Source organism: Acanthochromis polyacanthus, chromosome 22 (genome assembly GCF_021347895.1).
Source record: "Acanthochromis polyacanthus isolate Apoly-LR-REF ecotype Palm Island chromosome 22, KAUST_Apoly_ChrSc, whole genome shotgun sequence".
NCBI lineage: Eukaryota > Metazoa > Chordata > Actinopteri > Pomacentridae > Acanthochromis > Acanthochromis polyacanthus.
Window position 1 is genome coordinate 5,476,501 of NC_067134.1, and position 23,664 is coordinate 5,500,164.

General features: G+C 45.5%; 2 protein-coding genes and 1 long non-coding RNA gene across 5 annotated transcripts; 2 read left to right on the forward strand and 1 right to left on the reverse strand.

Annotated features, from left to right (window-relative positions):
• The first annotated feature begins 1,900 nt into the window (after positions 1-1,900).
• On the forward strand, positions 1,901-6,975 carry LOC127532028 (cyclin-dependent kinase 5 activator 2-like). The gene is made up of 3 exons (XM_051943040.1): positions 1,901-2,386; positions 3,404-3,541; positions 6,144-6,975. Exons 1-3 carry the CDS (start codon positions 1,976-1,978, stop codon positions 6,513-6,515), a joined length of 921 nt encoding a protein of 306 aa, XP_051799000.1. The 5' UTR covers positions 1,901-1,975; the 3' UTR covers positions 6,516-6,975.
• On the reverse strand, positions 5,475-6,113 carry LOC127532053 (uncharacterized). 3 transcript variants are annotated; one of them, XR_007939296.1, is made up of 4 exons: positions 6,001-6,113; positions 5,876-5,949; positions 5,636-5,755; positions 5,475-5,566 (listed from the first exon to the last, which is right to left on the reverse strand). It is a non-coding gene; the product is annotated as an uncharacterized LOC127532053 (long non-coding RNA). The 3 variants fall into 3 exon arrangements; XR_007939297.1 differs by having other exon boundaries at positions 6,024-6,063; XR_007939295.1 differs by having other exon boundaries at positions 5,482-5,566; positions 5,876-5,954; positions 6,024-6,095.
• Positions 6,976-8,434: 1,459 nt separating the features above from the next.
• On the forward strand, positions 8,435-23,574 carry LOC127532002 (F-box only protein 3-like). Its single transcript, XM_051942934.1, has 12 exons — positions 8,435-8,809; positions 14,579-14,668; positions 14,790-14,953; positions 15,611-15,725; positions 15,793-15,997; positions 17,966-18,011; positions 18,094-18,178; positions 18,498-18,620; positions 18,691-18,806; positions 18,946-19,053; positions 19,140-19,225; positions 21,783-23,574. The coding sequence occupies exons 1-12, from the start codon at positions 8,622-8,624 to the stop codon at positions 21,930-21,932; spliced, it is 1,476 nt and encodes a 491-aa protein (XP_051798894.1). The 5' UTR covers positions 8,435-8,621; the 3' UTR covers positions 21,933-23,574.
• The last annotated feature ends 90 nt before the right edge of the window (positions 23,575-23,664 follow it).

A 23,664-nucleotide genomic window follows, 5' to 3' on the forward strand; every position in this document is an offset into this window, starting at 1 on the left:
TAAGTCTTTTGGACAGTTTAGACTCCTTTAGGACAGTCTCAAGTCATCTTGGACAGTCTTCGTCTTCTTGTGGACAAATTGAAAATCATTTTTGGGGCTCTTTCGGACAAATTTTGAGTCTTTTTGGGCAATTTTAAGTTTTTGAGGTTAATTTGGAGTCTTTGCGAACAGTTTGGACACATTTAAGACGATGTCAAGTCATCTTAGACTATCTTTATCTTACTTTGGACAAATTGAAAATCATTGTGAGTAAATTTTGCTTTTTGGGACCATTTTAAAAATCTTATTTGAATAAATTTGGACTCTTTTGGACATTTTGGAGTCTTTTTTGACAGTTTAGAGTCCTTTAGGATGCTCTCAAGTCATCTTGGACAAGCTTTATCTCATTATGGACAAGCTTCAAGTTAATGTGAGTAAAATTTGAGTCTTCTTGGACATAATGGACTCTTATTGTCAGGTTTATGTCATTTTAGACTGCAATTCTGAGTTATTTAGGGTCTTTTTTGGACAATTCTGAGTCATTTTGGACAAATCTTGGGACACTGAGGACAGGTTTAAGTCTTTTGGATAATTCTGTCTCACTTTCAGCTGGTTCCAGGTCAACTCAGGGAAGAACCAGTGATGGTTTGAAGCAGGTAAAAGGCTTCTTCATCTTCTTCACCATCAGGCTCCCTCTGGTGGACGCTGCAGCTCAGAACATCATCTGACCACGTTAAAGAAACCTGAGGAGACATTTTATACCTCCAGAATGAAACCAGCGGTCATGAGAGGTGGACCAGGGTGGTCTAGTGTCTCCATGAAGGTCCTGCCAGTGTCTGGTGCTATTGAGAGTCAGTTTGACTCATTTTGAGTCATGTTGAGCAAGTTTCAGGAGATTTTGATCAAGATTTGAGTCATGTTGACCTAATCTGAGTCACTCCACACTGATTTTGAGTCAAATTGGTCAACTTTACAGTAATTTCAGACACATTTCGAGTCCCGTTGACCTATTCTGAGTCTTTATTTACTAATACTGAGTCATGATGAGCAAATTTCCAGTCATTTTAATCTAATATTGAGCCATTTCTGACAGATTGTATGTGATTTTGATTTAGATTTCAGTCATGTTGGGCTAATTTGAGTTATGAGTTATTTTTGGATAATTCTGAGCCATTTTATGCTGTTTTTTTTTTTTTGTGATTTCTCACAAAATTTGAGTCAGTTTGGACACATTTAGAGTAATGTTGGACTCATTTGAATCATTTTAGACTAATATTGAGTCATGCTGAGCAGAAATTTTCTATCAAGATTTGAGCAGTTTAGGACATTTGAGTCATATTGACCTTATCTGAGTTTTTTTTTTTTTTTTAACAAATATCAGATCATGATGGACAAATTTTGAGTCATTTTGGAAACATTTAGAGTAATTTTGGGCTAATTTGAATCATCTGAGACTCATTTGGAGTCATGCTGAGCAGGTTTCAAGACATTTTTTATCAAGATTTGAGTTGGAGTCACACTGACCTAATCTAACTTGTTATTTCACTAATTTTGTTTCATGATGAGCAGCATTCAAGACATTTTGGTCAAATATTGAGTCATTTCTGACAGATTTTGTGTCATTTGGGTCCAGATTTGAGATTGTTTGGGTGAGTTTTAAGTCATGTCGGACTAATTTGAGCTATTTTTCAATAATTTTGACTCACTTTGTTCAATTTTTAGTAATTTTTCACAAAATTTGAGTCATGCTGACCTAATCTGTGTCTTTCTTTGACTAATGTCAGGTCAGATAGACAGATTTTGAGTGTTTAGGTCTAATCTGAGTGTTAACTGACAGGTTGTGAGTCATGTTGGTGTATCAGAACGACAGACAGGTGAAGATGCAGACAGACAGGTGGACAGCCTCCCCCTCCCCTCCTTCCCTTCCTCCCCCCTCCCTCCTCTTCCTCCTCCGTTGCTGCTGCAGAGGCTCGCGCCGCTCGGTCCGGTTGTCGTCATGGGAACGGTGCTGTCTCTGTCTCCGGGCTCGCGGAAAGCCGCGGCTCGTGGACCGGAGAAGCTCTCGGTGCAGGAGCCGCCGGAGGAGGAAGAGGAGGATGCTGAGGATGAAGAGGAGGAGAAGAAGAAGAAGAAGAAGAAGCGGCACGCGCTGCTGCTGCACGCGCTCACCTGGAAGAAGCGCCTCGTGGCCGCGCGAGCCAAGAGGAAGGGCGGCAAGAAGGTGAAGCCGGTGACCGAGCAGCAGCGGCGGGAGCAGCCCGACGCCGACGCCCGGCACAGAGCGCCCAAGGCCGGACTCAGGCACGGACCCATCCCGGTGCCCGTCCCCACCGTCCCGGAGCGAGGACACCGGCAGAGGCAGGGCCGGCCGGAGCTCCCCGTGTCCCCGCGGAGGGTGGTGGTCCAGGTTGGTGCTGCATGGTCCGGTTCAGAGAGTCAGGATGAGAACCAGATAGAACCAGAGAAACCCAGTTAAAACCAGATGGAACCAGTTACAAGGATTTAAAGTTTAAAACATCTGAAAGAATTTAATTGATTCTGTTCATGAAACATCTTTACTGTCTGTCCTCTTCCCTCCTTGTCTCCTTTTCTCCTCCCTCCCTGTATCCTCACTTGTTGCCACCTTGCCTCCTCTCTCCTTGTCTCCTCCCTCCTTCCCTCTTTGCCTCCTTGTCTCCTCCCTCCTCGTCTCTTTGTCTCCTTCCCTCCTTCCTTGTCTCCTCCCTCCTTACTTCCTTGTCCCATTGTCTCCTCCCTCCTTGTCTCCTTGTCTCCTCGTTTCCTCCTTGTCTCCTTGGCTCCTCCCTCCTTGTCTCCTTGTCTCCTCCCTCCGTATTTCTGTCTCCTTGTCCCCTCTTCTCCTCCCTTCTTGTCTCCTTGTCTCCTCCCTGTCTCCTCCCTCCTTCCTTCCTTGTCCCCTCATCTCCTCCCTCCTTGTCTCCTCCCTCCTCATCTCCTCCCTCCTTGTCTCCTCCCTCCTTGCCTCCTTGTCTCCTCCCTCCTTGTCTCCTTGTCTCCTCATCTCCTTGTCTACTTCCCTCCTCCCTTCCTTGTCTCCTCCCTCCTTGCCTCATTGTCTCCTCCATCCTTGTCTCTTTGTCTCCTTGTCTCCTCATCTCCTCCTTCTTTGTCTCCTCCCTCCTTGTCTTCTCCCTCCTTACTTCCTTGTCTCCTTCCTCCTTGTCTCCTTGTCTCCTCCCTGTCTCCTTGCCTCCTCCTTCCTTGTGTCCTTGTCTCCTGTCCTCCTTGTCTCCTTGCCTCCTTGTCTCATCCCTCCTCATCTCCTTGTCTCTTTGTCTCCTCCCTCCTTGTCTCCTTGTCTCTTCCGTCCTTGTCTCCTCCCTCCTTGTCTTCTTGTCTCCTTCTTTCCTTGTCTCCTCCTTCTTTGCCTCCTTGTATTCTCGTCTCCTCGTGTCCTCCTCAGGCGTCCACAGGTGAGCTCCTCCGATGTCTCTCAGATTTCCTGGTTCGTCGTTGTGTCAAGCTGAAGGAGTTTTCGTCCAATCAGATTGTGGTTTGGTTCCGGACCGTGGACCGGGCGCTGCTGGTTCAGGGCTGGCAGGTAACGTGTTGTTGTTGCTGTTGTTGTTTTTGTTTGTCTGTTTGTTTTATGGCTGAAGGTCACATGACCATATGTTGGTGTAGAATCCTGATTTATTCTGATCAGGTCAGTATTGACCCCCACAGAGTAGAATGGTAGAATGAATGAAGGAATGAATGAATGAAGGAATATATTTTATTTAAGTGTCATGACCCTATATAAGTGCCCAGCCTGTATGGGCTTATATGACCCTGGTCATCAAACAGAGAAGATGGCATACGGTTCAATGAATCACTATAAACATCAGGTTGTATACATGGTTTTCAGTCTCAAAGTCCATGCCTTCTCTATGTAGGTTGCAACGGAAAATATTTTGTTTTCAAATAACCATTTTAACATTTCTCCCTCGGACATCCAAAACAATCAGGATTAACATTCTGGATTTTTGCAAACAAAACAGTTCTCAAATTCATATACAAAGGACAGTCAAACATAAAATGAAATTCATCTTCAACCAAAGACACACCACACCCAATACATAGTCTTTTATCCTCGGGGATCCCTTTGTAACGACCTACCTCAGTCTGTAGAGGCAGAACTCCAGCTCTGAGCTGAGCACACACAGACCTCTGTCCTCTTTTTAAGTAACAATTTACATAAGGCTCTACAGAAAAACAGTCCTTCAACTGAATGTACGTTCGTAGTTTTGGTTTACAAAGCAAATCAAAGTGCCACTTCTCTTTATAGATCTCAAACAATATCTTTCTCTGGTCTCGTAATTTACACTGCAAATTATTTTGAAACAAGGACTGCAAATTCATACTAACAAAGATTTCAAGGACACCCTTAGTCCAGGGATATTTATGAATTCTATCCCAGCTGAATACCCTCTTGGTGAGCCTGTCCTCAGGGAAGCATACAAGGCGGTTCCAGAGTCTTAAGACTTCAATCCTCTGCTTCACCACACAAGGCTCCCAGCCCATGTCTCCCTCTATGGCTGCCCGAGGGGTACATTTGTGAACTCCTAGGAAGTATCTTATAGCCCTTTGCTGAACAGTGTTACACTCGGTGTCCTCCCCCGATCCCCATACTCCTGCTGCATAAAACAGTATAGGTGCAACCATGGAGTCAAACAGCTGAGTGAACGTAACAGAAGTCAGATCCGGGCAAGCTTTCATCTTATTACTTACAGCACCTAGGGCCCTCCCAGCAGAGTCTGCTAGAGCTCTTTTGCCCGTACAGTAACTCATATTTTCATGAAACATAAAACCAAGATACTTATAAGTTACGGAATATAACAACAATGTTTGCCCACAATAAAATTTATAGTCACTTAAGGCACCAAAGGTTTTCTGAAATGAAATATTTGAGTTTTTCTTGATTAATAGCAAGTCTCCGTTTTATACACCAGTCATTCATCATATTCAGCATATTTTCTAACTTATTTTCTTCCTCTGCAATCAAAAGAATATCATCAGCATATAATAAAATACTGAGATTAAACCCCTCAATGTCTATTCCACAGTTAGCCCTCTTTATTTCCTGAGCCAAATCATTAACGTAAAGAGCAAACAAAGTAGGAGAGAGGACATCTCCTTGTTTTACCCCAAATGGAGTAGGGAACCAGTCCGTCCTCAGACTGTTCACCTGCACACATGCTTCTGGTGCTTTGTATAAGGCTTTGATTGAATTATAAAAAATACCATTAATACCATGCTTAATTAATTTATATTCCAGGAGATCTCTATGTATCCAATCAAATGCTTTTTTAAAATCGACAAAGCAAGCAAAAGTGCTCTTTCCCTCTTGCAGTCTGGCTTTCACGACAGAGGATAGAACATAAATGTGGTCAATACAGGCTCTGTTTTTCCTAAATCCATTCTGCTCATCTACCAAAATATTATTTACGTAAATAAATTCACAGAGACGATTATTCAGAAGAAAATATTTTGTAAACCGTACTCAATAAACTTAAGTAGAAGTAGTCCTATCTGTCCTGTCCTCTCCTGTCCTGTCCTCTAGTCATACCTGTCCCTCTAGTCCTACCTGTCCTGTCCCTGTAGTCCTACCTGTCCTGTCCTTCTAGTCCTACCTGTCCTGTCCCTGTAGTCCTACCTGTCCTGTCCCTGTAGTCATACCTGTCCTGTCCTGTCCCTGTAGTCCTACCTGTCCTGTCCTTCTAGTCCTACCTGTCCTGTCCCTCTAGTCCTACCTGTCCTGTCCCTGTAGTCATACCTGTCCTGTCCCTCTAGTTCTACTTGTCCTGTCCCTCTAGTCCTACCTGTCCTGTCCTGTCCCTGTAGTCATACCTGTCCTGTCCCTCTAGTTCTACTTGTCCTGTCCCTGTAGTCATACCTGTCCTGTCCTGTCCCTGTAGTCATACCTGTCCTGTCCCTCTAGTCCTACCTGTCCTGTCCCTGTAGTCATACCTGTCCTGTCCTGTCCCTCTAGTCCTACCTGTCCTGTCCTTCTAGTCCTACCTGTCCTGTCCCTCTAGTCCTACCTGTCCTGTCCCTGTAGTCATACCTGTCCTGTCCTGTCCCTGTAGTCATACCTGTCCTGTCCCTCTAGTTCTACTTGTCCTGTCCCTCTAGTCCTACCTGTCCTGTCCTGTCCCCTCCAGGATCAGTGCTTCATCAGTCCTGCCAGTCTGGTCTTCGTGTACCTGCTGTGCAGGGACGTGGTGGACGAGGACACGTCTTCAGAGCAGGAGCTCCATGCCACCTTCCTGACATGTCTCTACCTTTCCTACTCGTACCTGGGCAACGAGATCTCGTACCCTCTGAAGCCCTTCCTGGTGGAGTCGAGTCGTGATGCATTCTGGGACCGAGCGTTGGAGACGATCGAGCGTCTGAGTGGCGACATGCTGCGCCTCAACGCCGACCCGCACTTCTTCACGGAGGTGTTCCAGGACCTGAAGAGACAGGGGACGAGGGAGGAGGACGAGGACAAAGACGCCCAGGAGGGAGGAGGCCGAGACGACCTGGACCGCTGAGAGAGAGAGAGGAGACGCCAGTGTTCGTCAATGAGACTCGCCCGGCGGCAATGCTGAATGTAAACCGGTGGCTGGTCGCTGCCGTTACCATGGCAACCGACGAGCGGCAAACCCCGAGACGTGGACGCCCACTCGCCCTAACTGCATGCTGTCAATCAAAGCTAACACACCATTGTGGAAGTGTTACCATGGCAACCGCACACGCGACCAACCGCCAGCCTTATTTTTAGTTGACTTCGTTCCTGAACTTTAATTCACATGACATGTTGGATTTCCTGCCTGAATGTAAATGGTTCCTTTCAGAATAAAAGTCTGAACAGTTGGTCATGATGTAGAGTCAGTCAGAATGAGAGTCTGTCCTCTATTTCCTGTTCTGTTGTCCTCGGAGACGCATTACGACTGTAGTTCTGACTGTAGTTCTGTATGTTATGAATTAATAAATGTCATATTCATGATTGAAGCTGGAAGTTCTCATCCTGATCCATGAATCTGGAGAATAAAATAGAATATTTTGTATTTTTATGATGACATTATGGTAAAAAACATTCACATTTCAAACGGTGTAACCACAGTAAAATACAACATAAAATACCAATTATTTTAAAGATATATTAATGGTCTAACAACATTTTTTAAAAATTAATTTCTTTAATGGTGATTCTTGTAAAAAATTTATTTTACGCTTTTAAACAGAATATATAAATAGTAAAACTAACAAAGTATTTTCTAAAATAAAACAATAAAATCAACAAAAAACAGAATTTTCTGTATTTTAATCTTCACTTTATGTTTAAAAAATACTTTTTCAGTGTTTTAATGTTGCACAAATGGTAAAAAAAAAAAAAAGCACCAGTAAAAGTTCAATAAATGGATAAGAAGTGATAAACAATAATATCCTGACAGCTGGTTATGGACCAGAACTGACCAACAGTAAAAACTAAACCAAAAGGGACACTTTCTAGTGTTTTATGAAGCATCTAGGTGGTGGACCAAGGGCAAAAAAAATATGTAAAATACATTTTTTAAATAAGTAAATGTTGAATAATCTCTAAAATACTAAATAATAATGGTGACATTTTCTGCTATTTGTGGTTGGTCTGCTGGTGAGTAAAACTGCAGCTTTCCGTGAATAATAACGGAGCTGCAGTGATAATACAGTTCTTTAAACATGAGGACATGCTGATCTCCCTGTGATGAGAGCGGCTCCTGTCCAGATGTTGCAGCTGTAATCCTGCGCTGACTCTCTGCTGCATCGCTGCTCCGCTGCATGGGAACAGCTCAGATCGGTCACATGGTGCGGCGCTGCTCGCTGCTCATTGGTCCAGATTTGCTGCAGAGAGAGAGAGATGACGGATATGAAAAATCAAAGTTTGAACAGAAACCTGGCGATGCTCCAGATGTTCCAGATGTTTTCAGGCGTGAGGTTTATCTCCTGACTCCAGAGGATGGCTTTATTTCCCAGGTATCTACTAGAAAATGTCCAGAGGTTCCACGAAACAGCAGAAATCAAATGTTTCACAATAAATCCTCTTTAGAACGTTAATATTCTTCCATCATGTTCTGATCTAAGTCAGCTCACACAGAGAACCTCCTTACAGGTCCAGCAGACAGGTGGTGCTGTTCTCCAGCCACCAGAACCAGACTTCTGACTGAGGAGAACCAGGCTAACATCTGGATCAGGAAGAAAACAGAAACAAGCAGCAGAATGATGATGAGGGACATTCAGACCATTCTGCACCGGAACCTGAACCAGAATCTGAACCTGAACCTGAAGCTGGACCAGAACCAGAACCTAAACCAGAACCAGAACCTGAAGCTGAACCTGAACCTAAACCAGAACCAGAACCAGAACCTGAAGCTGAACCTGAACCTCGACCTGAACCAGAACTTGAAACTGAAGCAGAACCTGAACCACATCCAGAATCTGAAATAGTATAGTATAGTATAGTATAGTATAGTATAGTATAGTATAGTATAGCATGGGATAGTATAGTATAGTATAGTACAGTATAGTACAGTATAGTATAATACACAGTTGTTGTTTTACAGCAGTAATTTAAACGCAGTTAATAACAGTCAGGATGTTTATAAGTCCAGAGAAGAAGCATGATGCGCAGTACACTCCTGCGCAGCAGCGGTCGGTATCTAGCTTCCAGCTGCTCGAAGCTCAGAAGAGAAGAAGAAGCGTTGCTAATGCTAACAATGGCAGCTTCCCCGGAGTTACGGATGGACGAGCTGCCCTCAGACCCTCTGCTGCACATCCTGTCCTACCTGGGCTTCAGGGACCTGGTCCGGTACGTACCCCGGGACTCACGGTGCGAACGCCGCTGTTACCTGGAGAACAGAGAATCGGAGAGGAATGGGAGGAGGCTGCGCAGCTAGCAGTCGGCTAACAGCCCCAAACTCCAGCAGCTAGTTAGCTCAGTTAGCTGCTGTGTTTGTTGTCATTTCTAATAAAGACAGAGAAAAGAGCTGCTGACAGCTGTTTACAGAGAGTGCTGGTTAGATGGAGACTCTGCCGGTGGCTGTCAGGGAGCATCGAGCTAACATGGCGACTTTAAACCCAGATAGAGATCTTGTTTACAGTTAGCCGCATGCTAAAAGCTGCTAGCAGCTTGTTTGTTTGGCTGCAGTGCAGCTGGTTTGTTCCTTTAAACTCAGAGTGTTCTGTAACTGCTGATCAAAGTGGTGGTCTGAGGTACGTGTACTGTCATTATGTAGACCTTTGAAGGGTATACTGCATGTCTTGTAGAAATACTGCATCATCTACTACCAGTCCTGCATGTTTTTACTTCATATAGTTTGAAGTGTACAAACTGGTTTTACATGTAGTGTACCAGTGGCTGGTTTGTGTCTCTGGTTTTCTGGTTGTTTTGGAACTTTTTATCATTTCTTTTTGTGAAACTTAAAGTTGAATTTATTTCATTGTTTATTTTTCAACAATTCTGGAATCAACATGTTACTGGATAAATACCAAGTTTATCAGATAGCCATCATTCCACCATCAGCTGTAGATGTTTCACCATCAGCTGTAGATGTTCCTCCATCAGCTGTAGATGTTCCACCATCAGCTGTAGATGTTCCACCTTCACCTGTAGATGTTCCACCTTCACCTGTAGATGTTCCACCATCAGCTGTAGATGTTCCACCATCAGCTGTAGATGTTCCACCGTCACCTGTAGATGTTCCACCATCAGCTGTAGATGTTCCTCCATCACCTGTAGATGTTTCACCATCAGCTGTAGATGTTCCACCATCAGCTGTAGATGTTCCACCGTCACCTGTAGATGTTCCACCATCAGCTGTAGATGTTCCACCATCAGCTGTAGATGTTCCTCCATCAGCTGTAGATGTTCCTCCATCAGCTGTAGATGTTCCTCCATCAGCTGTAGATGTTCCACCGTCACCTGTAGATGTTCCACCATCAGCTGTAGATGTTCCTCCATCAGCTGTAGATGTTCCACCATCAGCTGTAGATGTTCCACCGTCACCTGTAGATGTTCCACCATCAGCTGTAGATGTTCCTCCATCAGCTGTAGATGTTCCACCATCAGCTGTAGATGTTCCACCGTCACCTGTAGATGTTCCACCATCAGCTGTAGATGTTCCACCTTCACCTGTAGATGTTCCACCTTCACCTGTAGATGTTCCACCTTCACCTGTAGATGGTCCACCTTCACCTGTAGATGTTCCACCATCAGCTGTAGATGTTCCTCCATCAGCTGTAGATGGTCCACCTTCACCTGTAGATGGTCCACCTTCACCTGTAGATGTTCCTCCATCAGCTGTAGATGTTCCTCCATCAGCTGTAGATGTTCCACCTTCACCTGTAGATGTTCCACCATCAGCTGTAGATGTTCCACCTTCACCTGTAGATGTTCCTCCATCAGCTGTAGATGTTCCACCTTCACCTGTAGATGTTCCTCCATCAGCTGTAGATGGTCCACCTTCACCTGTAGATGGTCCACCTTCACCTGTAGATGTTCCTCCATCAGCTGTAGATGTTCCTCCATCAGCTGTAGATGTTCCACCATCACCTGTAGATGGTCCACCATCAGCTGTAGATGTTCCACCATCAGCTGTAGATGTTCCTCCATCAGCTGTAGATGTTCCTCCATCACCTGTAGATGTTCCTCCATCACCTGTAGATGTTCCACCATCAGCTGTAGATGTTCCTCCATCAGCTGTAGATGTTCCACCATCAGCTGTAGATGTTCCACCTTCACCTGTAGATGTTCCACCTTCACCTGTAGATGTTCCACCATCAGCTGTAGATGTTCCACCTTCACCTGTAGATGGTCCACCTTCACCTGTAGATGTTCCTCCATCAGCTGTAGATGTTCCTCCATCAGCTGTAGATGTTCCACCATCACCTGTAGATGGTCCACCATCAGCTGTAGATGTTCCACCATCAGCTGTAGATGTTCCTCCATCAGCTGTAGATGTTCCTCCATCACCTGTAGATGTTCCTCCATCACCTGTAGATGTTCCACCATCAGCTGTAGATGTTCCTCCATCAGCTGTAGATGTTCCACCATCAGCTGTAGATGTTCCACCTTCACCTGTAGATGTTCCACCTTCACCTGTAGATGTTCCACCATCAGCTGTAGATGTTCCTCCATCACCTGTAGATGTTCCTCCATCACCTGTAGATGTTCCACCATCAGCTGTAGATGTTCCTCCATCAGCTGTAGATGTTCCTCCATCAGCTGTAGATGTTCCACCTTCACCTGTAGATGTTCCACCTTCACCTGTAGATGTTCCACCATCAGCTGTAGATGTTCCACTGTCATTTTTTTAAATGTTCCACCATCAGCTGTAGATGTTCCACCATCAAACTGAGTAATTTGGGAGAATTTCTTCATAGTTTCTGACAAATTTGTCATTTTGGAACAATTTCAATTATTTTGGTTGACTTCTATTATTGTTTCGGTAGGGCTGGGAAAAAAATCGGTTTTGTTTTAAAATCGAGTTTGGAGGCCGAATCGATTCATATTTTCACAAAATCGAGTTTTTCAAGTTTTTTCCCCCCACCCCACACATTTTGCAATCGCCAACTGGCTTTCCGTAGTTTTGCGGAGCGGGAATCTTGAGCGGCCCCCTCCCCCTGCGCGCGCAGCACTTGTAATGACAACAAACAAAATGGCAGAACAACCCGGTGCAAAAGAGCAGCTTCTCCCCAAAAAGGGTACAACGACGTCGATAATCTGGAATTGGTTTGGATTTACGGCTTCAGATGAGGGCCAAACAACGCCTCGCTGTAAAATATGCCAGAAAGCTGTTGTTGTGGCGTGCAGCAGCACCACGAATTTATTTCAGCATCTGAAGAGAAAACATGCTCCGGAGTGGGAGAAGTGTCGTCTTCTTCGACGTGAGAATCAGTCAAGCACGAGCAGCACAGACAGCACCCAGGCTGTAAAGCAAAGTACTCTTGAGCAAAGTTTTTCACGCGGTGTCCCATACGAGAAGAGCGGAGCCAGGTGGAAAGCAATTACGGAGGCAATAACTTTTTATATAGCCACGGACATGCTCCCAGTGTACAGTGTGGAGAAGAGAGGGTTTAACCACATGCTTAGTGTTTTGGACGCTCGATATACTGTACCCAGTCGCAAGTACTTTTCTGATGTTGCACTTCCACAACTCTACAATACGACTCGGCAGAAGATAAACCGTGAGTTGAAGGACATTGACTTTTATGCAGCAACCACTGATCTTTGGTCAAGTCGAACCATGCAACCGTACATGTGCCTTACTGTTCATTATATCAATGAAAGTTGGAATCTACGAAGCGTGTGTCTCCAAACGTCATATTTCCCCGAGGACCACACTGGCGATACGATTGGTCAAGAGCTAAAGGATGCTCTCAACTCGTGGGGCCTTTCAGAAGAGCGTCTAACATGTATGACAACTGACAGTGGCACCAATGTAATCAAGGCTATGAAGGACAATAACTGGCCAAACCTCAAGTGCTTTGGGCATCGACTACACAATGCCATAGGTACGTTTTTGAGAAGATAAACAAACATGTATGTACTGTAGTATGATCATTATGAGGTGTTGCAAGTATTAAATTTATAGTAGACTTCACTTTTATTAATAATATGATTCTGGTAAAACAGGGTTTTATGAGTTATTGTGTTGTAGTGTTTGTTTTGTAACACAATTAGATTTAAAACTAGATGTATTTGTTAAAAAATGGGGGTTTAGTTGTCACCATCTAAATTTAGAGAGCATATTTATGGATATATGTAGTTGTAAATTTAAGGGGTAACTTTTTTTCAGTTCAGTTAACCTAAGCTGTAAAATGCAAATACAATTATGTTTTTTTGTTTTGTTTCATCTTTTACAGTTAATGGTGTGAAAGATGAACGCATAGACCGGGCGATAGGAGTGTGCAAAAAGGCAGTTTCAGCCTTTTCCTACAGCTGGAAGAAAAGAAGGGACATGGCTGAAGTTCAGGCAGAGCTCGGTCTTCCTCCTCATCAGCTGGTTACAGAATCCTTAACAAGATGGGGATCACGCCAAAAAATGATTGACCGTTTCCTGGAACAAGAAAAGGCGATCGTCCGGGTTCTTGGTGCAGATAAGAAAAGCAGGCATCTTGTACCAACGTGGCAAGATCTTGAAGTGCTGGAAGCAACAAATAAGGCGGTCAAGCCCCTTCAAGACTTCACAGATGCACTGAGTGGGGAGGCTTACGTTAGTGTTAGCTATATTAAACCTGTCCTCCATTTATTTAGAACTAGCCTCCTGCAGCCACAAGAAGAAGATGTAGCTCTTACTGCTACAATAAAAAGAAACATCATGAGCTATCTTGACAAAAAATACAGTGACCCTGAAAATGATGAGTTATTAGACATGGCGTCGCTTATGGATCCACGTTTTCGCAGCACCTACATTGACCCTAGCAAACTAGACCTCATTAAAAAAAGAGCTGTGACTGAACTCTCTGCTCTCTACTCACAGAATAGTTCTGAAACATCAGTGTGTGAAAATCAACGCTCAGACTCTCCACCAAAGAAGAAAACTTTAGCTGCCTTCTTCAAAAAAGCAGTACCAACCTCACTACCCCACCAGACAGAAAGTGACAAAATTGAAGCAGAGCTCAACTCCTATCTTTTGAGTCCTGTGGTGGATCCAGACACTGACCCACTAGAGTGGTGGAGGCAGCACCAACCCAACTTCACAAGACTCAGTCGTCTTGCAAGAAAGTACTTGGCCATTCCTGCAACCAGTGCCCCGTCGGAGAGAGTCTTTAGTGTAGGTGGGGGTATTGTCACCTGTCACCGAGCTTGCCTTAAGCCTGCTGTTGTTGATCGGCTAATTTTTTAGCAAAGAATGTTTAATGGAACTTTTCATGTTTAATGATGTTGTTCACATTTTGAACAGTGGTATCTCAGGAAATGATTTTGCTTTATTTGCTGATAATCAGTCCAGATCATTTTTAGTTACTTACTAAAATGTTTCACTTATTTTCCCTCAGTTGCGAGGATGCACAAACAAGATACTATTCAGTGTCACTTTGTTTAGCTGCTGTTTTCAAATGATGACCTTTCCTTGGTCTTGTTCAAGGTTTGTTGTTGCACTTTAACAAAAACAATAAATTTATGTATTTTTCATATTTTTGCTGTCAGCACTTGTTTTTCTGTGATCGAAAAAAAAAATCGAATCGTGAATCGTGAATCGAGTTTTTTTGTAAAAAATCGAAGATTTTTTTTTTAGGCAAAATCGCCCAGCTCTATGTTTCGGGTATTTTGTGATTCGTTTTGAATGTTAACAATGAGACACAAAACAACCGCAGAGACATAAAATGACCACAAAGAGACACAAAATGACCAGAAAGGGACACAAAATGACCGCGAAGACACACAAAATGACCAGAAAGGGACACAAAATGACCGCGAAGACACACAAAACAATCAAAAAGAGACACAAAACAGCCAAAAAGACACACAAAACTGTAAACATCCTCTTCAGAAGGTCAGAGTGATGTCATCATTTCAATGTTTTGATTTGATCTGTGTGTCTGGCCCCGCCCCTCCACCTGACGTCGCCCCCTCCAGGTGCAGCTACGTGAGCCGCAGGTTGAACGATCTGTCCAAACACAACCCGCTGTGGAAGTCTCTGTGCTGCAAACACTGGCTGCTGTCAGAGTGAGTGGAGCTCATTTACCACACCTGGAAGCACACAATGCTGCAGATTAACTGTGTGTGTGTGTGTGTCTCTGTGTGTCTCTGTGTGTCTCTGTGTGTCTCTGTGTGTCTCTGTGTGCAGTGCTGACCGACTGCAGAGTGGGGTGTCCTGGTACTGTCTGTTCAGGCAGTACTACGGGGATCTGGGCCGGTACATCCAGTACTACCCAGTACTGAAGAGAGCCTGGGAGCAGCTGAAGGATTTCCTCCAGCAGAGATGTCCTCGCATGATCGCATCTCTGAAAGGTGACGACGGCTAATTTTTACTCACTGTTAGCTCATTTTAACTCACTGTTAGCTCATTTTAACTCACTGCTAGCTCATTTTAACTCACTGCTGGCTCATTTTTACTCACTGTTAGCTCATTATTAATCACTGTTAGCTCATTTTACTCACTGTTAGCTCATTTTACTCACTGTTAGCTCATTTTAACTCACTGTTGGCTCATTTTTACTCACTGCTAGCTCATTTTTCACTTACTGTTAGCTCATTTTTCACTTACTGTTAGCTCATTTTAACTCGCTGTTAGCTCATTTTAACTCACTGCTAGCTCATTTTAACTCGCTGTTAGCTCATTTTAACTCACCGCTAGCTCATTTTAACTCACCGCTAGCTCATTTTAACTCACCGCTAGCTCAGTTTAACTCAGTTAGCTCAGTTTAACTCACTCTTAGCTAATGTTAACTCACCGCTAGCTCAGTTTAACTCAGTTAGCTCATTTTAACTCAGCTCATTTGAACTCACTGTTAGCTCATTTGAACTCACTGTTAGCTCATTTGAATTCACTGTTAGCACGTTTTAGCTCACTGTTAGCACGTTTTAGCTCACTGTTAGCTCGTTTTAACTCACTGTTAACTGATTTTTCCTCACTAATGGCTCGTTTTTTTCTCATTGTCTGCTCAGACGGAGCATCGGAGGTGGAGCTGAACGACATCGAGGCCCAGATCGGCTGCAGACTTCCAGACGACTACCGCTGCTCGTACCGGATCCACAACGGCCAGAAGCTGGTGATCCCGGGGTGAGTACCGGCGAAGGGACCGGGTTCCTCCGGTCCTTCCTGGTCTCACCTCCTGTTGTGTCCTCAGGCTGATGGGCAGCATGTCTCTGTCCAACCACTACCGGTCCGAGGTGCTGCTGGACGTGGAGACGGCGGCTGGAGGCTTCCAGCAGAGGAAGGGCATGAGGCGCTGCCTGCCGCTGACCTTCTGCTTCCACACCGGCCTGAGCCAGTACATGGCTCTGGAGCCGGCCGAGGGACGCCGCATGTTCGAGAGCTTCTACCCCTGCCCCGTACGTACCCCACCGCTGCACAAAGTAGGACAACAGCACAGCCAGGAGGGAGCAGAGAGAAGTAGGAAATCATGTAAACATCAAGGAAAAATATCGCATACTGCACAATTAAACATGCAGTATGACAAACATTAGAGAGAAAACAGCAGAAATGAGACACAAAACTACTAAAAGGAGACAGAAAACAACATAAATGAGATAAAACGACTTAATCGAGACAGGAAACCACTAAAACATGACAGAAAATGACAAAAATGAGATAGAAAACAATGAAAGTGAGCTACAAAACAAATAAAATGAGACACAAATTTACAAAAACTATACAGAAAACAACTAAAATGAAAAACAAAACTACTAACATTTGACAGAAAACACAAATTAACGAAACGAAACACAAAATGACAAACATTTCACTGAACACAACACAAATGAGACAAAACCACTAATTCAATACAGAAAGTAAACAAATTGGACACAAAACTACTAAAATTGACAGAAAACAACATAAATGAGATAAAACAACTTAATCGAGACAGGAAATGAGTAAAACAAGACAGAAAATGACAAAAAATGGATAGAAAACAACACAAATGATAGAAAACTACTCAAGTTAGAAAATGACAAAATTAGGCAAAACTTAGCTTTGGTCTACATTCAGAGTCCTTGTAGGCTCCTGGATCGTTCCTAGAGGGTTCCTGCTAGGTTTCTAGACTTGATGTTCAAGTTTCATTATGACAGATCTACAGCGCCTCAGTAAACATCACAGACTACACCACACACATCAGTGATACAGTTCTGATAGAAGTCTTCATGAGGACGCTGTTTTGTGCCCCGCTGGAGGCAAAGTGTACAGGTGAGGACATTTTCACTGAAGCTGACACAGACTGAAAGAAGAGGGGCTGTCCTGGGATCAGGGATGGGCAAGGGCGTCAGTTTGTTTTTGAAAGTGGGGGGGATGGAGACCACAGCACTTTGAGAAAATGTCGAAGAACGGCGGCAAAATGCCACAAGCTGGGCTCGATCTCACAACCACTGCACCAAAGGCGGAGGCTCAACCTGTTGAGCTATCGGTACATGCAGGTAGAGGGGTCTGTGGGCCGCTATAGTACTAATTCTTCCGGGCCGAAATTTTGCCCCTGTACGCCTCTGGTCGGAGCTTCCACTTGGCACGGGCACAAATTTAGCATCTGCGCATTTTTTTTTAACCTCACGAAGGTGTGCTGCGTGTCTGCGCAACTCTCAGCCGAGTGCGGATGGTGCGTTCAGGAGCGTCGGAATTTTCTATACTACTGAAAATAACTGGGTTTGCAACGGCTTACATGTGAAGAATTTGAATGTGTTGGAGACAAAATGACCCCTGACAAAAAGTGGGGGGACACATCCCCACCGTCCCCCCCTAAACTGACGCCTATGGTGATGGGTGTACAGACGATGCTGCTGCAATGCTGGGGGAAAAGAAAGGAGTGAAAGCCAGAGTTGCCACACCTTATGGCTGTTACTCTGACTGCTTCCATGGAAGTTAAAGTGTATAAATCAGTAAGTTTGCACATGACAGCAGCAGTGTTCTCTGATGAACTCCATGGAAATGACTCTGACTGACGTGTTCTGCTGTCATCATGGAGTAAACCGTTAGATGTAAAATCATATCACGGTGGTCAGGCTGTTCTCTTCCTTCTTTTTGTTCAGCCTGTGTTTATTCATGCCCATCAGTATGTGTGTCGTGTGCACGTTTTGTTGGGTTTCTGTCACTGAGGAGGACAGTGTGGGTCACCAGGCTCAGGAACCGTTATTTTGGGGGTCGGGCTGAAAGGTTTGGGAAGCCCTGCTCTAATGAAGCCGTTTATTGATCCTTCAGGGTGAAAGCTGCTTCTCCTTGTAGCTCTGATGGTGAACTGTTCTGTGACGGGGAGTTTATTGTTGAAGATCAGGGTCTCAGTGAGACATCTGACAAGTTCTTCTGTCTTTCAGGATCAGACGGCTCAAGATCCGTCTGCCATCGACATGTTCATCACAGGTCTGTTTGTTTCTGCCACACATGATGAAGACTTCAGTGGAAAACCTGTAAACCTGACCCCAGTGTGCGTGTCTGTGTTCAGGCTCCTGTTTCCTGGAGTGGTTCACGACTTACGTCCACAACGTGGTCACCGGAGAATATCCAATCATCAGAGACCAGATTTTCAGGTAACGCACACTCCCGTCATTACACAATTACACAAAACTGGTTTTTAGTCTGTTAGGGTTGTTATTTAAAAATATATAGAAGATCAGCTGCTGTTTAAAAAGTTATTCATGAAAGACACAAAATCACCACAAAGAGACACAAAACCACCAAAAACAGACACAAAACCACCAAAAACAGACACAAAACCACCACAAAGCGACACAAAGCGACACAAAACCACCACAAAGCGACACAAAACCACCACAAACCATCAACAAAGGCCCCTCATCACTCTTCCTGTGTGTATTTCAGTGATTCCACCTGTTCTTCTGTCTCCAGGTACGTACACGACAAAGGTTGTGTGGCGACCACCGGTGACATCACCGTCTCTGTTTCTACCTCCTTCCTGCCTGAGCTTTCGTCCGTCCACCCGCCACACTTCTTCTTCACCTACCGGATCAGGTACGTGTCCGTCTGGCCTTAGGGTTCCACCTCATCGTTCTGTTCTAACCGCTGAAATGTGCTTTTACAGAATAGAGATGTCCAGCAGCGCCTCACCTGAAGCCGCCTGCCAGCTGGACAGCCGCTACTGGAAGATCACCACCTCTGACGGCAACGTGGAGGAGGTCCAGGGGCCTGGGGTGGTCGGTACGTCACACAGAGACACCAGAAAGACACACAACATGGCCATAAAGACACACAACATGGCCATAAAGACACACAACATGGCTGTAAAGAGATGCAAAACCACTGGGGACTGCAGATGTGTGTGTTTGTGTGTCTGCAGGAGAGTTTCCGGTCATGACACCTGGAAAGGTGCATGAATACGCCAGCTGCACCACCTTCTCCACCCCATCAGAGTACATGGAGGGTCACTACACCTTCCACAGATTGGGTAACAGTAACACAGACACACACACAACGCCTTTCAAACCACACCTCCATGTTTGGTCGATGCTCTGATGTCATTCTCTCCTGCAGCCAATAAGGAGGAGGAGGTTTTCCAGGTTGCCATCCCTCGCTTCCACATGGTGTGTCCTCCCTTCAGAGAGCCGGTGACTCGAACGGTAAGAGTACAAAGAGACACGAAACGACCACTGAGAGACACGAAACGACCACAGAGAGACACGAAACGACCACAGAGAGAGACGAAATGACCACAGAGAGACACGAAACGACCACAGAGAGAGACGAAACGACCACAGAGAGAGACGAAACGACCACAGAGAGAGACGAAACGACCACAAAGAGACACGAAACGACCACAGAGAGAGAGACGAAACGACCACAGAGAGAGACGAAACGACCACAGAGAGAGACGAAACGCCCACAGAGAGAGACGAAACGCCCACAGAGAGAGACGAAACGCCCACAGAGAGAGACGAAACGCCCACAGAGAGAGACGAAACGCCCACAGAGAGAGACGAAACGCCCACAGAGAGAGACGAAACGCCCACAGAGAGAGACGAAACGCCCACAGAGAGAGACGAAACGCCCACAGAGAGAGACGAAACGACCACAGAGACAGACGAAACGACCACAGAGACAGACGAAACGACCACAGAGAGACACGAAACGACCACAGAGAGAGACGAAACGCCCACAGAGAGAGACGAAACGACCACAGAGAGAGAGACGAAACGACCACAGAGAGAGAGACGAAACGACCACAGAGAGAGAGACGAAACGACCACAGAGAGAGAGACGAAACGACCACAGAGAGAGAGACGAAACGACCACAGAGAGAGAGACGAAACGACCACAGAGAGAGAGACGAAACGACCACAGAGAGAGAGACGAAACGACCACAGAGAGAGAGACGAAACGACCACAGAGAGAGAGACGAAACGACCACAGAGAGAGAGACGAAACGACCACAGAGAGAGAGACGAAACGACCACAGAGAGAGACGAAACGACCACAGAGAGAGAGACGAAACGACCACAGAGAGAGAGACGAAACGACCACAGAGAGAGACGAAACGACCACAGAGAGAGACGAAACGACCACAGAGAGAGAGACGAAACGACCACAGAGAGAGAGACGAAACGACCACAGAGAGAGAGACGAAACGACCACAGAGAGAGAGACGAAACGACCACAGAGAGAGAGACGAAACGACCACAGAGAGACACGAAACGACCACAGAGAGACACGAAACGACCACACAGAGAGACGAAACGACCACAGAGAGAGAGACGAAACGACCACAGAGAGAGAGACGAAACGACCAGAGAGAGACGAAACGACCACAGAGAGAGAGACGAAACGACCACAGAGAGAGAGACGAAACGACCACAGAGAGCGACGAAACGACCACAGAGAGAGACGAAACGACCAGAGAGAGAGACGAAACGACCAGAGAGAGAGACGAAACGACCACAGAGAGAGAGACGAAACGACCACAGAGAGAGAGACGAAACGACCACAGAGAGCGACGAAACGACCACAGAGAGCGACGAAACGACCAGAGAGAGAGACGAAACGACCAGAGAGAGAGACGAAACGACCACAGAGAGAGAGACGAAACGACCACAGAGAGAGAGACGAAACGACCACAGAGAGCGAAACGACCACAGAGAGAGAGACGAAACGACCACAGAGAGAGACGAAACGACCACACAGAGAGAGACGAAACGACCACAGAGAGAGACGACCACAGAGAGAGAGACGAAACGACCACAGAGAGAGAGACGAAACGACCACAGAGAGAGACGAAACGACCACAGAGAGACGAAACGACCACAGAGAGAGACGAAACGACCACAGAGAGAGAGACGAAACGACCACAGAGAGAGACGAAACGACCACAGAGACGAAACGACCACAGAGAGAGAGACGAAACGACCACAGAGAGAGACGAAACGACCACAGAGAGAGACGAAACGACCACAGAGAGAGACGAAACGACCACAGAGAGAGACGAAACGACCACAGAGAGAGACGAAACGACCACAGAGAGAGAGACGAAACGACCACAGAGAGAGAGACGAAACGACCACAGAGACAAAACGACCACAGAGAGAGAGACGAAACGACCACAGAGAGAGACGAAACGACCACAGAGAGAGAGACGAAACGACCACAGAGAGAGACGAAACGACCACAGAGAGAGACGAAACGACCAGAGAGAGAGAGACGAAACGACCACAGAGAGAGACGAAACGACCACAGAGAGCGAAACGAAACGACCACAGAGAGAGAGACGAAACGACCACAGAGAGAGACGAAACGACCACAGAGAGAGAGACGAAACGACCACAGAGAGAGACGAAACGACCACAGAGAGAGAGACGAAACGACCACAGAGAGAGACGCGAAACGACCACAGAGAGAGAGACGAAACGACCACAGAGAGAGACGAAACGACCACAGAGAGAGACGCGAAACGACCACAGAGAGAGAGACGAAACGACCACAGAGAGAGACGAAACGACCACAGAGACGCAAAACGACCAGAGAGAGACGCGAAACGACCAGAGAGAGAGGGGAAACGACAATCGAGACGCGAAACGACAATCGAGACGCGAAACAACCACAGAGAGACTATTATTTCAGACTGTATTTTCAGGTCTTGCGACGTTTACATCCTCTAAAGTCGTACTGTCGGTTGTGTCTCTGCAGCAGAAGGCTTCGTCCTCCAGCTACAGCGCTCGGTTCGACGACCACGACGATGACGGCGAGTACTGCGACGGAGACGGAGACGACTTTGGCGACCTGAGAGGAATCAACATGGCCGCCCTGGAGGGGGCGTGGTGCCCTCGACACATCTGACCTCTGACCCCCGCAACAGGGGATTATGGGACGGACAGGGACCCAATCACCTTCCAGCTGCCCAGGACACAAACTATCGGGGTGCAGTTTTATAGGAAACGTCTTTTTTGTTTGGTGTTTTTGTGGGACGGCGGTGCTCCAGTTTTCAGTTTTATAGAACACAGAGGAAGCTCCGCCCACTGCTCAGGCTTCAGAGGAAGCAGGAGGGTAGACGGTGTTTAGTGGAAGGTCTGCAGACCACCTCGCTGTGTTTTCAGGACGGACTCACTCTTCATGGCGTCCGTTAGCATCTAAACAGTGATGAGATCATTTCCATTCCACAGATTACAGACTACAGGCCTGTGCAGTAACACTTGAATGTCAAATGATTCTCACCTGTAGCAGCTCACAGTAATCAGATTACTACTAAGTGGAGTAGTATAGTAAGTAAAGTAAGAGACAGAAAATGGCCGTAAAGTGAATTAAAAGTAGTAGCTTGTCGTCACACACCCTCTTCTGTTGTTCGTTGTCAGGCCTATGCATTCATTGTGGTTTCATGGAACCAGACTCCTCCTCTACCTGCAGCTCTGATTAGTGCTGCTATGGTGGGTCCTACTGATCTTCTTGGATCTTTTTCCATCTTTGTTGAGTCTCACAGATTTTTCACTTCCTGTGTTCAAGCCTTTTTGTAGAAAATTCGAGCTTTTTTTTCATATTTTGGATCATTTTTACTCGATTTGTTCAGATTTTGAGTCACTTTTGACGAGTTTTGAGTCGTTTCGGACAACCTTTAAGTAATCTTGGGTGGATTTTGAGCCGTTTGGGGACTGATGTCATCAATGTTTGACCAGTTCTAGTCTGTGGTTGCTTTGGGTTTCTACTTGGGCTCCTGAGTTATAAACATAGGGTTTGTTTTTGATTGTCTGCTGATACAGTTTCGGATCATTTGACATGAAGCTGATGTTCCACAGGGCTGTACGTTTGTTAATCAGATATGTGATTTAATGAAACATTCTCGGTTTGTTCAAGAACAGCCTGAAGATCTCGTCAGATGCTGAAATCCATGAGGGATTTCTGCTTAAAGATTAATTATCTCAATTATTTAATATGTTTTTCATCAGGACTCAGTTGTTAGCGCCCCCTGGTGGACAAACGTGGCGCTGCAATTGTTGGAAAAGAGTTTACATTTGACCAGCAGGTTTCTTCAAGCTAAAGTCGAACTACTTCTATGGTTTTGTGGTTTCTGTGATGGACAAAGTGACTAAAACTGTTGTAAAGATGCAAAGTGGCCACATAAAGACAGAAAACAAAAGTTCTGGTCCTCATGAACATCTGAAGAAACCTGCTGGTCTGAAACAACTCCAAACCTGAAGTTCACCACCAGAAGAACGTCCGTAGCTTCCAGAGGATCCGAGGACGTCTTAAAGACACGACGGAGACGCTAACGGAGTGAGCGATGGTGGGTTAGTGGTGGTGTTAGTTCATTAAAGTGCAACGGCTAACATTGTGTTGTTTTGTGGTCTTTGTGTTGCACCAGAGTGTGGACTTCTGGAAGGACTCTGGGTTTATATAGCTTCCAGCGTTTAAGTGTTTTCCTAAACTTAGCATCATGGCGCGGGTTTGTTTTGTAAGTTTGGACTAAATAAACAGATGTTCATGCAGACGCTCTGTTTCCTGTTGTGTTGAAGGTTCTGGATCTAGTTGGTTTGTTTAAGATCTCTGTCAGGTTCCAGCAGAACCGACGGACTTTCAC

Bases quoted from the DNA above. Each gene is read 5' to 3' on its own strand.
- LOC127532028 (XM_051943040.1), top strand. From the start codon at position 1,976: ATGGGAACGGTGCTGTCTCTGTCTCCGGGCTCGCGGAAAGCCGCGGCT. The intron at 2,387-3,403 runs GTTGGTGCTGCA...TGTCCTCCTCAG, and splicing joins CGCGGAGGGTGGTGGTCCAG to GCGTCCACAGGTGAGCTCCT. The intron at 3,542-6,143 runs GTAACGTGTTGT...TGTCCCCTCCAG, and splicing joins TGCTGGTTCAGGGCTGGCAG to GATCAGTGCTTCATCAGTCC.
- LOC127532002 (XM_051942934.1), top strand. From the start codon at position 8,622: ATGATGCGCAGTACACTCCTGCGCAGCAGCGGTCGGTATCTAGCTTCC. The intron at 8,810-14,578 runs GTACGTACCCCG...CGCCCCCTCCAG, and splicing joins GGCTTCAGGGACCTGGTCCG to GTGCAGCTACGTGAGCCGCA. The intron at 14,669-14,789 runs GTGAGTGGAGCT...CTCTGTGTGCAG, and splicing joins AAACACTGGCTGCTGTCAGA to TGCTGACCGACTGCAGAGTG.